The sequence below is a fragment of the Pinus tabuliformis genome, chromosome 1_2 (genome assembly GCF_031772625.1).
Source record: "Pinus tabuliformis cultivar Carrire ecotype Pingquan chromosome 1_2, CPIR1, whole genome shotgun sequence".
Classification (NCBI taxonomy): Eukaryota; Viridiplantae; Streptophyta; class Pinopsida; order Pinales; family Pinaceae; genus Pinus; species Pinus tabuliformis.
This window is the reverse complement of record NC_142298.1, coordinates 439,282,407-439,298,833: the sequence shown is the minus strand read 5'-3', so window position 1 is coordinate 439,298,833 and position 16,427 is coordinate 439,282,407. Positions and strand designations below refer to the sequence as shown.

General features: G+C 36.6%; 1 protein-coding gene across 4 annotated transcripts; it reads right to left on the bottom strand.

Moving 5' to 3' along the window:
• Positions 1 to 377: 377 nt before the first annotated feature.
• LOC149206239 (ran-binding protein 1 homolog c-like) lies at positions 378 to 15,130 on the bottom strand. 4 transcript variants are annotated; one of them, XR_016252537.1, is made up of 6 exons: positions 14,709 to 15,129; positions 8,077 to 8,228; positions 7,800 to 7,925; positions 1,049 to 1,135; positions 863 to 955; positions 378 to 690 (listed from the first exon to the last, which is right to left on the bottom strand). XR_016252537.1 is itself a non-coding variant. In XM_089395356.1 (5 exons), the coding sequence occupies exons 1-4, from the start codon at positions 14,882 to 14,884 to the stop codon at positions 888 to 890; spliced, it is 522 nt and encodes a 173-aa protein (XP_089251482.1). In that variant the 5' UTR covers positions 14,885 to 15,130; the 3' UTR covers positions 378 to 690; positions 863 to 887. The 4 variants fall into 4 exon arrangements, 3 of the variants coding, with proteins under 3 accessions (XP_089251482.1, XP_089251484.1, XP_089251485.1); XM_089395356.1 differs by lacking the exon at positions 1,049 to 1,135 and having other exon boundaries at positions 14,709 to 15,130; XM_089395358.1 differs by lacking the exon at positions 1,049 to 1,135 and having other exon boundaries at positions 378 to 680; positions 14,709 to 15,130.
• Positions 15,131 to 16,427: the final 1,297 nt, after the last annotated feature.

Sequence of the window (16,427 nt, the reverse complement as noted above, 5' to 3'; positions counted from 1 at the left end):
TTACTTTCAATTTTGCATCCATGGTTACATCCGCATTTGACTTCTTATATAGAGTATATTTTTCTTTACATATATGACCCCCTTTATAGATTCATAGTGAAATATATGATAGTTTCTAAATATCATTAAAGCAGATATCACAATTCAAAATCATTTGTAAAGAAATTTAAGAGAAATTGACAACATCCATCCAAAAAAATAACAATGTGTCATTAACAATTTTCAAAACATGTATAAAATAGCAACATAATACTAATAAAATCAGTATTATTTTTAATCAAAACAAGTAAAATTCAAATATAATTAACAAATCAAAATATTTCATGAATATCGTTATTCTACGATAAATTAACAACATACATAAATCAAACTCATCGTATGATTACAAAATCAAAATGTCTCATTGATATAGGGTAAATTCACAACACCCATCTAAACATAACAATGTCATTCTACACAATAATTTCTTCATAAAAAACAATGCATGTGCATGCCTAGCTACCACCACCAAGATCATCCTCATGATCATCTTGACCATCCTCATTACTCTGATCCACCATCACCAAAACCGCAACTATCATCATCATCTCCTCCTTCACCACCATCATCCTCATCCTCATCCTCATCATCTCCTCATATATGTTGAACATAATTTGGATCATCGTCTTGGCAATCATTACCTATAGCATTCTGACAAAAAAAATCAATATTACATGTTAGTATTAATTACATAACACAACGCATGTTTTTGTTATACAATGTTAACCATAAAATGAGGTAAGATATAATATCTAATAGTACTAAAAAATAAAATGAAAATATGGTTTAAAAGTATATTGGAAATCCAACTAAGATTACATACCATAGAGTCCATCCAAACAACAAATTCAACCCATCTCTTTTGCTGCAGCACCTCCTTTTCCAAATGATTTGGAGGTCTTCCATATTTTAGTTCCTATCAATCAGTAAATAGGGAGAAATTAGATAACAATGACTTTCTTCTAGTACAAAATTTATTAAAAAAATATCACATGTTTAATATACTTACAAAGGTTGTTATCAGTGCTTTTAAACCTTTCTGGCCACTACGATGAGTGACTTTTGTCTTGGTTAACCTCGCCTTGGATGCCTTGTCCTTAAACATAAACCAATTCAATTTATTTTCACACAAATACATGTCTAAGATACTTATAAGTATTAATACATTCTAAATAATGTTTAATGAAAAATTCAATAGCTGAATGCTCTCATTGCCGGCTTTTCTTTGTGCATCCAACTTCTCACATGATTTTACAAGTTCTTTCCATACTTTAAAAGGTATGTCAATAGGTCTTTGTTTCAGTCTTTGATCTTGAGGTATTTTTTAAATTTTTCTTGTTTGGTTAAAAATTTTGGTTAAAAAAAACCAAACAAGTAATTCACATCAATGGCATGGGGACTCTATGGATATGTGTAAAAAAATGGCTATAAAGAAAACATCCAAAAAACATATGAGCTCTCCCTTTGATGGTCACTTGGGGCATATGGCTGGAAAGGAACAACTCCATTTTCGAAAATCAAGGACAATCCTTTCTCAAAGTCCTTCCTAATATTTGCTCCAAATGTCTTAAAATGAAAAACAAAATTCAAACGTCATCCTTAAACATCTCCCTTAATTATAACGTTGGACCATAAATTCTTCACTTTTATTGTTATCGGCTCTGGAATGAAATATGTGTGCACTAATGAAAAAACATTGAGTTTCATTTTTCATAATCACAAACAATGAAAAAAGAATCACACGTAACTAGCATCATTTTGGAAATTTTATATTTATTAAAAATATTTAACATGTTTTCCTCCCATATCTCATAAAAAGGTGTGAAATTTTTTATATACTCTCCAATAAGCACTACAACAAAACCAGCGATTTGGAGGTTTTACACTAAGTTTTTCAACATCGAGCTTACTAGGGCTTGCACCACCGGGGTTATTAGTAAGAATCTCATGAGGTTTGCATAGCCATGATTATTAGAATCAAAATAGTAGGATTTGCACTAAAAAACAGTTCATAGAGCTTTCCTGCTGGGGAGAAAATCACAAGTTCAACTTCTGCAGTGCAGAGCACCAAGAGCTCATAAGATTTCTTCAGCAATCCACCTACGTTTGGAAAATGTAACCTGCCTGCTGGCGATGTTCTCAATCCTCTTCCTCTGCATCTTTCCCCTCACTATTCTTGTATGTCCTCTTTCGTTTTTCCCTCCAAACAAACCCTCTCAAATTGAGAAAGCATAACAACTCACTCGATGAGAATCCGAATCCAATTATCGCTTCTAACAATAACCCAATACGATACCAGAAGTGATTACACAAAACCTCATTGACTCTTTATTTGTTTGGAAAAGAGCCAAGCATATACTTCTGACGAGGGTTTCCGTCTCAAGTCTGGCTCGCACGACGTCGCTTAGTCAATTGCGAGAAAAGTTTTCCACCTGCCTCTCACATACGGTTTGTCACACTATATATTAAAATAAGGTTGATCATACTAACAATAAGGTTGTATAGTTTAAAAGGAGGGCTCTCTTGACTGCATTTGGTTGGTTTATAGAAAAGATTGTTGGAATGTGTAATGTGAATGCTCTGCTAACTGTTTTTTAAGCATTTGGAAGTATTAAAACCCCCTAGGATAATTAATGTAAACCTGTTAATTAATGTGTAAAGATGGCTATTGTCCTTGGGCTACCTTAGCTGTTCGTGTTTAGTGATCTGTGGTATTATGACTCCTCAAGTCACTATTAAACCATGAGAACCATGCCCAGGCAGACTAGTGTGACATTGTGGATGAGAACCAAAACTAGACTCCTATAACCTCCTTTTTCATCCTTTAAATTGCAGAATTAACTGACTGTTCTAGTAATCGTTCTTGAGCACCTGAAGATGTGCACCCTAAATAATAAGAATAATACCCGGTAACATATGAATAGTCCATCCTGTGCATGTAGGATATGCACATGAGGTCCAATAAAATCACTAACCAGAATACCAGGTGTTATTAAAGCCTCTACAGGGTGATTGCAATAGTTCTTCATTTCTTATTACAAGAGTTTCCAATAGATAGGTTTTGAAACAGCTAAATTAGTTCCATAGCCATTGGTTACATAAAATTACAAGTTCCAATGCTCGAGGAGAAGTCTTAGCTTACACATAATCTCCCTACATATACTTGTACAAAATTTGTATTGATCCCACCATATCAGAAGGCCATATACTCTGCCCATTGTTTTCTTCTATCTTTTGTGTTTTTTCAAATATACCATTTCAATTGCTTCACTTGACAACTTTGTTTATTAGACAAACACAATGTCAGGCTTGTCAAATATTAGCTTCTTTTTATAGAGCTCTACCCTTATTTTCTGGCTTACCTCTTCTAGTATTCGAGGTTACGATCTTCATGACATTGTAAAAGAGAAAAAAACGTTTTATTGACTTCTGGTGTTGGAATTGTAGCATCATGCTTTGTTCCCTAAAGCCTTCACAACCTTTTTAGATGTTTGGGGCCTTTCGAGTCCTAACAAGGATTTTTCTGACTACTTCCAAGTTCCGTTTGCACAATCCTTGATAGACTTATTTGTTTTTTAGTTATCTGGGTGCACGATAATCCCATTCACATGGTTTTTCATGCTTCTGCTAAATTGTCATCCACAAGTGATGTTTTCCACCAAGAAAAGCATGTGTTATTTTGGGCTTGATGATTAGGCATGGAATAAGGGGCACTGGTTCAGCCTCTCTTCTCGATGCATATTCTGGTAAGAAAATGGGACAAATTTTATTGTGAATGAAAATTGCAATCCCTGTAGTCTTGAAAATGCAAACCTTGACTATAATGGGGCCTCTAGCTGGAAATAGGGCAATATGTGTTCTCCTTATGCAACATCGACATATCAGTGATTTTCAGTTTGCCCGATTCTTAGGTGGGTGATATGAATTCCTTGTATATGGCTGTTGACAATCAAGTGACCCTTGCATGTTTACCCCCCATGATGTACATTCAGTTGTAACCTAGCTTGGAGATTAAGCTAATCCAGATCCACATGTTTTTAGCATACATTTGCTAAAGAACCTTTCAACTTGTAGATAATTCACTATATCTCATCCACATGTAGTCAACTTACTGAAGATTAATTAACTTGCACATTCTCTTGTTGAAGAGAATTTGTGCTCGTCCATGCATGAGCTAGATTGGAAATATTCTGGAAAGCTCCTAGTAGTCTCTGTCCATGCATTCTGATTTCTGTCTCATGAAGGTGTCAGATCTGTGTTAGCTATCCAAGACTTCGGTTCATCCTTTGACTTTGTTAAATTCAAACTTCATCTTATAATTTTTAATACTATGTATTGGGAAGTGTTCTCTCTCTGATTTGATTTGTGCAAAACTAAGAAACAACTATGAGAAATTACTAATTAGCCTAAGGTCACAGCTAATTACTCCTCTGTTTGGACTATCATTTCTCCAGTCAGGAGGGTGTCCCTCGTGTTCATGCACTTTCAGCACTTGGAAGCATATGCTTGGTCAATATGAGTGATCAGCACAGAAAGTAGTTTTCATTGATATATGTGTAAGCATCCAAGGACACAAGAAACTTATAAGATCAAATAATATGCAAAATCCCAGTCCACAACCACCAAATATGAAAGAAGAAAAGATGGTTGTGCACTTTTAAGTGATAAAAAATCTTCAAAGTACAGGCACTTAGGTCATTCACACTACTGCAACATACAACACTGTTCAACCATCGAATTTGGAGAGCTGTAAAGAAACTGCATGGTCAAACTCCATCAGTGTATTAATCAAAAGATTGTTTGCATCATGGAGATAAAATATGAGAATGATTGCAATAGTATGCACTGCACAAAGATGTAGGCAGCAATGAGAGAAAGGAATGATGGAAGAGAACGTTGACTGCTCACTGAGAAAACTCTAGAAAATAATGCCATTCAGTGTTCTCTTATAGCTCCCCAAATTCCCAAAGGTGGGTGGCCTATTCATGCAAAATCTAACTGTTGTTGAGTGGCTGAAGTGAGGAAAATGCTGCAAAATTGCCCGATAACAACCATAAATATGGCTTCCACTAAACCATTGCAATAAGTGGCTTGATCTCTTCATAAGTAAACAAAAACTCATGCAATCAGCTAGAATTCCATTACTAACTAATTTGTCTCAACAAATAAGAATTCCAAATCAGCTTTCTTGTTCAATAATAAAGTTCCATCTCACATGTAAAGTTGCAAACTAATCAACGGGGTCAACTTTGTCAAAAATACAAAATAAACATTTCCCAAACTTCAAGTTTTCCAAATTTAACAAAGAGGAATTTTAAAATCACCCAAATTAAGTTAGGCAGCTCCTTTGCACCTCCTTTCTAAAAATGGTGCCAAGCCGCCCACTGAAAATAGAACTGGAGTCATGAAAAACCACTTTTAGCTAACTACCAGATGTACCGAAGGAAGGGCACCTAGGGTATTCCTGATAGGATTTCCTTATACCTCATAGGCAAACAACCATTGTCCCTTCTATAAATGAGCAGAATAAGTGCTTGGTTCTCTACACTAAATAAAGACAAAGTATAGTACTTATTGCTGACAAAATAGGATTTAAATCGCGGTTCAATTGCTTGACATTCAGCTGGTCACAGAATTGTAGAGTGCATAATCATAAGTGATGTTGCGAGCCTCATTGCTCAAAGTCTAAGGGTCTTGCGAGCCATAATCACAGCCATGTATGGCATATCTTGTGATTATGGCATTTTATGAGGTCAATTCTTGTGAAGACATTTCAGTTTATAATAAATTTTGAACCTCAACAGAGTTTTGGCAAGACCTGGCTGAGCTAGGACATCAACAACACAGCTGATATGAATGACATAATCTAGCCTCAAGAGGGAGCCTCTTTTGTTTCATCACTCTAACAATCTATGAAGTGGTGGAAAGCATAACAACTTCCCGTTGAATATGACACCTAAACTGAGTACAAATCCTAAATGATGCAGCCCTTGGTGCATGTCTCTCAAAGTATCGATATTTCAAATGTTGAAAGCTCTTGTGCCCTTTTGATACGCATTCGATTGCAGTCCCCCTGAAGAAAGAATCTTCTAAAGGCGAGGCCATGGCCAATATGTTAGCCATATCCATTGGAGTTGCCATTGCTTGACAACTTTAGTGTGATCAGTCCCACCATGATTCACATGGGCTTCTACTCAACACTGGCTGTTGCTATTGTAAGAGTCTTCAAGCTCGTTGAACCCATAGTATTGATAAGTGTATTCTTTGGGTCTCTGGTTTTCAAATTCTGCCTATGTTTTCCTCTCAGTATCATTATTTCAAATGCTGAAAGCTCTAATTCCCATTGCTGTGTATTTGATTGTGGTTTCCCTGAAGAAAGAAGCTTATAAAGGTGAGCCCGAGGCCAATATGTTGGCCATATCCATTGGAGTTACTATTTCAGCTTATGGGGAGGCCAAGATGAATGCATGGGAGGTGATTCTCCAGTTAAGTGCAGTTGCATGTGAGACTACCCAATTGGTTCTCATACAAATTCCACGAACATCAAAAGGGATTAAGTTGAATCCCATCACATCTTTGTTGCTCCTTGTTGCCTTGTTTTTCTCAGCACCCCCTGGGCCTTAGTAGAATACCCATTTCTGATAATCAGGGTCTCTTCCTTTGATTTGGATTACATGACATTTCTGCTTGTGCCTTGGCTCTTAATCTTGCAGTGTTTCTTCTGATAGGAAAGACTTCAGCCTTGACTATGAATGTTGCTGGTCTTGTCAAGGACTGGCTGCTCATAACATAATCTTTGTCTGTAATAAATGAAAAGGTTACAGTCATAAACTTGAGTGGGTGTGGACTGGCTTTTTTGGCTGTCTGTTACTATAATCATTTGAAACTTCAAGCTCTCAAGTCCAATGACAACCAACCAAAGTACCTCAGCAGTGCAGCTGATGCCAATGATGAAGGAGAAGGTTTGATAATGACGAGTGGGAGATTCTCAATCAGAGATTCAGAACCAGTAGAGAAAAATCAAACTCAAGCTTCAGGATTAGGTATTTAGATCATTAATATTGTCTTGTGCTAGAGATTACTGTTCTTGGATTGGCTCCTCTATGCCCAGATCTATTTGCAGGGAACAGGCCAGTCATTCACAGTGAAGAAGATAATGACAAGATTAGTGTATAATGATGGACAGGATGGTGCCATGGTGCCAACCTAAATCTCAAGTAAGGAGACATCTGTTCATCAATTTGTCAAGAAGCATGGCCTACAATTCAATTGCTCTAAGCCTATCACTTCTTCCACCTGTCAAATAAATTGTTTCCTGTTTGTTTAGTTGACTATGGTTCTAATAAATATACTATTGTTTGATGTAAAAAGACAAAACAAAACAAAAAATATGGAAAGTTGTGACCCCATTTTCTAACTACAAATTGAAATTGGATTACCATAGTGACCACCTCTGCTTATTGGAATCAAAAAGGGGGTGGGTTATGCACAATCCTCCCTATCATTTGCTATTACCAGAGATAATTAAAGCCACCCTAAACTCAAGTCTTAACTATGCTGATAGGGTGTTTGGGGAGGGGGATCCCTTACCAACCCACTATAATCTGCACAAAAGCATCCTAAGAACATATGCAAAATCAACCCTTCAATGAAATGATCCAAGAATATAGGTACTCAAACATTGATTTTATCAAAGAAAAATACAAGACAGAAAGAAAAGATCATAACAAGGATTAGAAGAGTCTAAGAACAGTGCTCACTGTCTACAGAGCCAAGACGAATGCAGAAGAGTTCTTCCTTCAGTTCCCCATCTGAGAAATCAGTTGCATGCCAGACCCAAGTTTTATCACTACCTGCGTGCTCCTGAAGTGACATTGGGGAATGAACTGCAAGGCAAAAAAAAAACATAATCCAGATAATAAGGATCAACACAAATTCTCGGCACAGAAAGCCTCTTAAAACTTGGACGTAAGATAAGCTATTACAATCTCAGGGGGGAAATTACAAAAAAAAAAAAAAACAAACAAATTTACATACTTAAATGGTTTGCACATATTTTCAATGTCTTGGATTGCCTCATGACCATCCGAACCTTTGTAGTATCCTTGTGCTTAAGAAACTTTACTGTTCCTACACCACGCTCCTTCCATTGATTCCCATCCTTGTCAAACCTGTACAGCTTCGCCTTCCTGCAGGGTCAAACATATAAAAAAGAATGGGAATATTAATAAACAATGAAACTGCATTAGGATCATTTTAAGAGCCCATGACATCCATTAGAAGTAACGTCCGCAATATCCCACCATATCAAATGCATTCAAAGATAAATTACCAACGACCTATTAAAAACACAGGAGATATTCCTTAACATTACCGAAAAGGATCCCACAAAAAAGCTCAATAATAACATCAAACATGTAAGAATACAAATCATCAACTATTTAATAACAAAAGAATGCTCATCCCATACATCCCCATAAAGTCCAGAAATGATCAACAGCCTGTTCAAAACATCATAGAAAGTCAATGAAAACAGTTGACAGAAGACCAAAATATTACTTTCTTCATATTTATGTGCCAATGTGTTTATTTCATGTTGTTATTGCTTTATATGTTTAAAAACCTGAAAAAAAAAATGAATATTTTATGCATTTTTTATGTCTGCCAACATTTTCGCCAATATTGCCAAAAAGATGTTTTCGGGACCCTCGCCAATATTTTGCAGATACCGATATTTTCAACACTGCAAAGCATCATCCTGAAGGGTCTGTTTCAATGTGCAAGTAACCCCCCTAAATGTAAGGGCAGCATGTATCCTACACAAAATACCCCATATCCTACATGTGTGGGTATGTAGCCCTGCAAAATCAGCCCACTGCCAGCTCCAATAAACTTCACAGGTCAGCCCTCCTTATGACAGCATTAACCCCATACCATGTAAGGTCAACCTGTCCAATTAACATTTCACTCTAGCATGTCACACACACGCGCACATATATGTTTAAGTGTTTATCATCAATTTCCTTATCCCTTTGAGCTGTTTTTTCATAACTGCACCTTCATCTGAAATTTTGTACTCAACCATATAAGGGAGCACCCAGATCAAGCTGCAATCATTCACAAGTGACATATTACAGGAAATACCTCCACATATGGCGAGACCCTCTGTGTACTTGGTGCCAGAGTTGGCATATTCAGATGCATGGGCTATGCATGTTTCTCCTCTAAGGAAACCTAACACAAGTTCATTCTCAACCATCTGCTGTATCACCCTCCCCACTGGCCTTGCACCAAAGTTGGGATCAAAGCCAAGTTTCCAAGAAAGGTAAAGGCATCCTGAGTGAGTTTAAAATTGATTTTTTGTTTTTGTTTTAGGCTATCTTGTACACGCTTCAGCTGTAGCTGAACTATATGATTAATCCGATGCGATACTGACGTATTATATGCTCCTCATCTTGATACGAAAAGTCTGTCATGCAACCTTCATCACTTGCCTTTTCAGTAATTCATAAACTACCTAATTAGAATCTTGTGTGTTTAGAAGTGTCAACAAAATGTATTGGTACCTGATATTTGATGTCTTAGCCTTTCATCATCTAACAATAGGAGAAGGATATTAAACACATCACTATGGGCTTTCTCAATCTCATCAATAATACCCCTGAATATAGTCACCTACAGAAAGACTCTGTCAGCTGCCCACCCTCCTTTTGACAAACAAGACCCCAATATATATACATAGTCACCTGTGACTCAAACTTTACAATGTAACCTCTGTTCTGTTCATTACCATGAAGGATGCTAACAAAGGCAGAATTAGGACTCCTCCTTTGCATCTGTCACTTCAATCACCCACAGTGGATCAGACCAAGCAACCTCACTGTTATAATTTTCTACCTCAATGACCCTGAAATCATTGGCTTTAATACATTGTACCATGCCCAAAAATTCTTCCAAGAGTGCAGACCTGCATGTATCTACAGCAGCCAAATCTGAGGATGCATTTGCTGTCTCAAAGTAGCCCACAATATCCATGAGGTAAAGAATCCTTCCATGTATTAGACATTGCTGATAACATTTCTTGTAAAGACTGTCTTAGTATATCTAAATGTTTGCAATCTAAATCATCTCCATGACTCATACCAAGTCTGTTAGCCAAGTCTGCTAGCTCCATCAAGGCATACTGATTTCATACTATCATAAGAAATCCTAAGGAGTTAATTAGCATCATCTTGTCTCCCATCTCCATGTTGAGACCCCATCCTAGTGTTCAGATCGATAACCTTGTAGTAGGTAGGCAGCTAGTAGCCTTTTATATGTCAAGCATGGTGATGATTACAGTATTAATGAGGAAATACTAAAATGAAGTTGTAATGACATCAAGTGATGCATAACCATTCAGTGAAAACAAATGCTTAGCAACTCTTACCCAAATGTATCTTTAAGACACCATTTTGTCTCAAGGAAATCATGAGTAACAGGTCCACACTGCTAAAATAAGGTATTTTCATATTATACCTTTACTCACAGAACAGAATCATTTGCATAGTTGCACTTATTATCTACTCTACAAGAAGAAGGATTGGGCCTTAGTCTTGACTTTAGAATTGGTGATCATATGCTGTGTTGTCTCTGCCTCTACTAATCATTGTTTCTTATATTCCAAGTGACACAACGTAGGAGCTCTCGACTCTCAAGCATATCAGGCCCTGGAGGACATCTACAGCCTTTGCTATTTCACTGTTTATCACATTCTATGAATGATGATAGATGTGATGAGAGGATGGAACAACATATTACTGAGCCAGGACCAAGTGAGTTCTGGCCACATGAACAATAGCGATGGACATTAAGTGTTTGACCATTTGAATTTCCTCTCCATGGGAATTTTGTTGATGGCCATACTCTATTGCCTTACTTGAGGTTCAAAGTATGATTCACCAATTACCTATAAAGTCCAAGTATGATCTACACCGCATGCTAATGCTTTGCCTTCTTTGTCTATATGAACTTGCACTTGCGGGGATCAGGAGAAGGGAAATCAGTCCAAAACAGTTTAGGGCTTGTCCTCTTTGGAATGTATTTCAAGCTAACCTGTATTTTGACTGGATGGTTTCCACAAACATGAATCACCCAAAGAAGGATTCATGCAAAATTATCTCTGTAATATTACCTTGCCTTTCCCACCATGTGATTATTTTAACATTTACACATGAAAATAACTCTTCTTAGAGATCCTTCTGAAGTTCATTCCAAATCTGGCTTTGACTCCAACATCCCTCACACTTTACATATCTGTACCCAATTGAGTTGTGGTCAAACATCATTATTATTTTGAAATAATGAGATCCAGACCCCAGGGTCCAAAAAGTTGGCTTGTCATTTTAAGTAGCCACATTCCAGTGTAGCTTGGAGGATGTGCACCACCCACTTAGACCACTCTATTCAGTATTGGCTGGCCTAGTGTCCTAGGGAACTCTTCAAATGAAATACAACCACTTTTCTGAGTTACAGTTGGTTGCATCTATAAGAACCATTAGTCTAATCTCTGTGTGCCTTGATGAGAATGCAGGCATTATAGAATTGCATGGACATGAACTAGAGTATAATTTAAACTATCGAGCAACTGTGAATTGGTTTGTCTACATTACTGGGTAACTGTACACCATCTTTGAAGTCTTGTCATTCCATTGTTTCTAAGTTGTCTGCTATCATGATTGCTTGTCTCAGCAACAGAAATTTATTGCTCAACCACAGATAAAGGTAATAGACATTTTGTAAGAAACCCTGTCTTTGCTTCTCTGTCTCAAACCATCTACATGGAATTTGTTTTGTTTAACACCTTAGCCATGTTGGCAAAAAGATGTGACTCATTGTCTTGCAACTCCGTTCCAGCATTTGTAAAGTGAAAAATAAATAATTCCATCAAGTATAGACTCATTTGTCTGGACCTTCATTGCTTCTATAAACTTTAAATTCTACAGCATGGAAAAAATGTGCTCGTATTTGCAAGTTTCCAACTATACTCCGCAGTTCTGCAGCAATGTTAGGAACTCCCCTGTCTCCTGGCAACATGAATAACAAAAGGACAAATTTACAGTAAAATTAGGGATCCCCTATCCCCACAATTTCAGTCTTTGTGCTTGGGCATAATCAAAACAACCTCATCCTTTCCCAAAAAACCAAATGCCTCAATTTGTAAATAGCTTAAAAGGAAAGTTAAAGAACTTGCATATCGACTAGCAAGAAAATTGAGATACAAAACTTCAAATGGCTTACCCACCCTCTCTTAGATAAAGGATCGACCCTCCAACATGCACGCAGGTAAAACAACTTCTTGCACAAAATACCAATCTGTGAATAGGCAACCAAAACTCCAAAAGAAATATAAACAAAGTTCTGAGATCTTTGGATGGCTTCGACCAGACCTTATTGGCACATATGCAAACCATGAAGACATTATAGAGACCGCTTGTTCTTCTTGTTGACCTCCACTTTCCTAATTAAATTTTTGTAATGGTAGAATTTGGAGCCTATTTCCAGTAACATACAATAAAAAATAGAATATAAAACATGTTTAAAAAGAGGATCAGAAGAACATCACGGGTGGCTTGTATCCCTTTTCCATCACTGACAGAATTTTGAGAATACATCATTTTGATATGGATAAAATATAGTAAAGTTTAAACCTATTTCCAATAGTCGGTGATGAGATAATAAAAATTAAATGATGCTATGGGAATTACTAATAAGTAATAACAAATATCTTCATTTAAATGAAAGTGGTGGGCATGTAAAACCTATATGATTGTACAAAATACCGTTGTAATGGAGGAGTAGAGCAGGAACTATGAGAACAGACAAGAGATACTGTTTATATGCCTTTGCATCCAGGTAACTAAATGTGCTAGCCTTCTGCATGTTTGCAAACAAAGAAATCAAACTAGAAATTGGTTCCCCAATAAGCATTGCATCCTAGTTACATTGCTTGGACTAAAGTGAAACAATTCCTGGCTAAATGGTACCTGTATGTGTCATAAATGAGAGTTTTTTATGTTCAAGTTGTGTCACTTTTAGTTGTACTCTCAAAAACAGTCATGTTGATATAAACTCAAAGATATTGTTTTAGTTACACTCAATCAAATGTCAGGACATTAACTATGTTATTGTTATCTTAAGCTCTCCATTTATAAGATGTATTTAATTAGCTTTTGATATCTGAATAATAGCGTAATCGAATGGATGATGGTTGCCTTTGAGATCAAATGTTACCTAACAATGATTTTGATCAGAGTAGCTTAGCTAGTAAGTTCCAATCCATGGATCTAATAACATGCTCCACAACTTGACACTGTCAATCACTTCAAAAAAACACAATGCAGACCAACCTGGAACTGCTGGTTATGCAGGAAACAACTGAACTTATGACACATACATTGTACTCTCAAACACATTAAATACCGAAACTGACTTCCTATTAGAACAACTTCATAACACACCTTCCTCACCAAGCTCATCTACCACAAATTGCATAAAAAATGCAAAGGAAATGGGATCAAAACCATCAAGATTTAGTCTCTCTGCTATGCTCTATACTTTTGCAATTGCCATCTTTTAGATTAACCAAACAACTGGTTCGTTTATAGCAATGACTCTCCCTTGTCTGATTTAGATAACTGCATGCGGTGAACTGCAGGAATGTGAACATTTCCCCTTCCATGTGTAATTGTTGCGATGACCATTCTCACCAAATTTAAATAAAGCTTTAAATCTCAAAACACTTCCACAGTCTACCATGTCCTTGTGAATGACTAAATAATACTTGCACAAAAGATCCCGACGTAGTACAAAGCATAATACAAAGGATTCATCAACCAAGAAAATAAAAGCCTGACAGGATGTAAATTAAACAGACATATGCCTGAATCATACCACCTCACAACATAAAAAGACAAATCACCCTAATGCCAATAACCAAAAGACAGATTATCAAATAGGCCCAATTCAGTATTCAATGGCTAATCCAAAAACCAAAAAATACGAAACCCCGTATGCTTAACAATAACAAATGACCATCACACCCCCCACTAAACCAGAATAACAGAGAAACCATCATAGATTCTTCAAAGACATTGAAAAAAGGATGGCCTATAGTTCAACAAAATATAAAAAGACTCGTCAAAATACAAAACCCCCAATGATAACAAATAAACCATCAAATGCATCCCCGAAAAAATCTTCATCGGCAGCCTATCAACATAGGAAAACAATTATTACAGACCATAATGAGATCAAAAAATGCTGATCAAAATATCAATGGGACATCAAAACAACAAGAAACTCACAAAATACACAGAAAAGCAAAACCCTAATTACCCGATAAAACAAACCATAGCCCGCTAAATGCATCTACCATAGAGTTTCTTTAGCACCCCATTGAAATGACAAATCCGATCATCATCAACAGGTGAACAAAACATCGAGAACCCGATAAAAACAGATCTTACTAAAAAGGAGAAAAATTAGAAGTAAATAACTGCCCAAATGCATCTTCCTTATAGTCAAGGTCCCATTTATGTGCACAGGAAAAGGGCCACCGAAGAGGCCATGAAAACAACTTTCAACTGAGAAAACAAAATCATGAAATAGCCATGGATTAAGAAATTTACATGTCAAGAAGGACATCCTCCTCTTCTTCGCCCGTGGTGATAGTAACCTCCTCAAGCTTAACAATGGGTGCAACCTGAGCTCCAGTGTCCTCTTCCTTTCCGGCATCATCCTCGTTCTCTCTCGAATCGTCATCTACTGCCCGTGTAAGAACAGGATCCTCCTGAGTTCCAGCCATCCCAATACCAGATAGTGCACAGAGGGAGGGCTCGAATGAAATCGATGGATCCAAAATATGCCAGAAACTCGCCCAATATCAGACACGAATGCGAAACCCCGAGGATTTTGGACAAAGGATTTAACTGTGCAAAAATGCTTCGAAGGCAAAGGGCAATGAGGTCGACGGAGAGAAAACACTCTATATAAGGGTTTTTGAGGTCGACGGAGAGAAAACACTCTATATAAGGGTTTTTGAGGTCGATGGAGAGAAAACACTCTATATAAGGGTTTTGAAGAGGGAAGGCCGGTAGCTGTTAAAGATTGAGAGTAAAAGTAGCATCGTTAAAGATAATATAATAAATTATTACAGGGATGGTTGGGGGGGTTTCAAAGGGAGAGAAGGCCATGGAATAACCCCTAAATCATCTCCAACATGAGAGGCCTACTTCATTCATGTTGTCATGTTGGGACCAGAGGTTGTTGTGCGTTTTTTGTTTTCGCAATTTTGAACTCTTTCCTCGGTGATATATTATTGTGTTTATTGTAATAATAATGGGATGGGGTTGAGGGGTTTGTAAATGAGATAAATATGGAAAAGTAATTAGAAATATTGGTTTTAAATTATTATAATAAGTATTGTTGTGGTTGATCCATGATAAGTTGTAGGGTAGTTGGTTTGTATGGGGTTTAGTTGTTACGAGGTCTTAAGTTCAAATGTCATGGGGAGGGGTTGAGAATGGAAGTCATTTTTGGGGCATCAAAACTATTCTAAGGGGCAACTTCTATTGAGCTTTACACAATCCTCGATGCTGAGGATGAAAATAATATGAATATGCCAAGCTCACTCTACAGCCTAGTATGGTTACAGCCATGTTTGTCCATCATTCCAAGGGGCATCTTCCACTGAGCTTTACACAATCCTCAATGTTGAGGATGAAAATAATATGAATATGCCAAGATCACTCTACAGCCTAGTATGGTTACAACGATGTTTGTCCATCATCAAAGTTGAAATTTTGCTAGTGTCGGCCAAAATAAATTTAAAAAAAAAAAAATTTAAAAAAAAAAAATACAAAACATTTAAATAATGTTTGCTCATAAAAAATAATTGCCAATGAAGAAATTGGATCCCTCTCCGCTCATATTATATCTATATTTAAGATGGGTCTATGCTAGTGGATAACACAAAAATCACAAAGTGAAGAAGAGTTTAATTTCAAGTCAAATCAAAACTTTGGGACTAGCGCAATTCATCTAACTTCTATTGAAATGCGGTATTTATACGTGTAATGTGATCTATATATATATATATATATATATATATATATATATATATATAGTGTAATTGCTATTATGTTGTTAAATGGTTGTTTAATTAATGTTGGTTATTCGATGGCAAGATGGTTTTGTAACTCTTAATGATGTAATTGTTCATCTTCTTGGTTGTAGTGTGCCATGTTGTTGACATACAAATATTGTAATGGAGCCAAAAAAAAATGACAGTAAAGCATAGTTGGAAGTTATAATTTTATCCTCCTGGAAAAGCAAAATTGTGGAGTTAA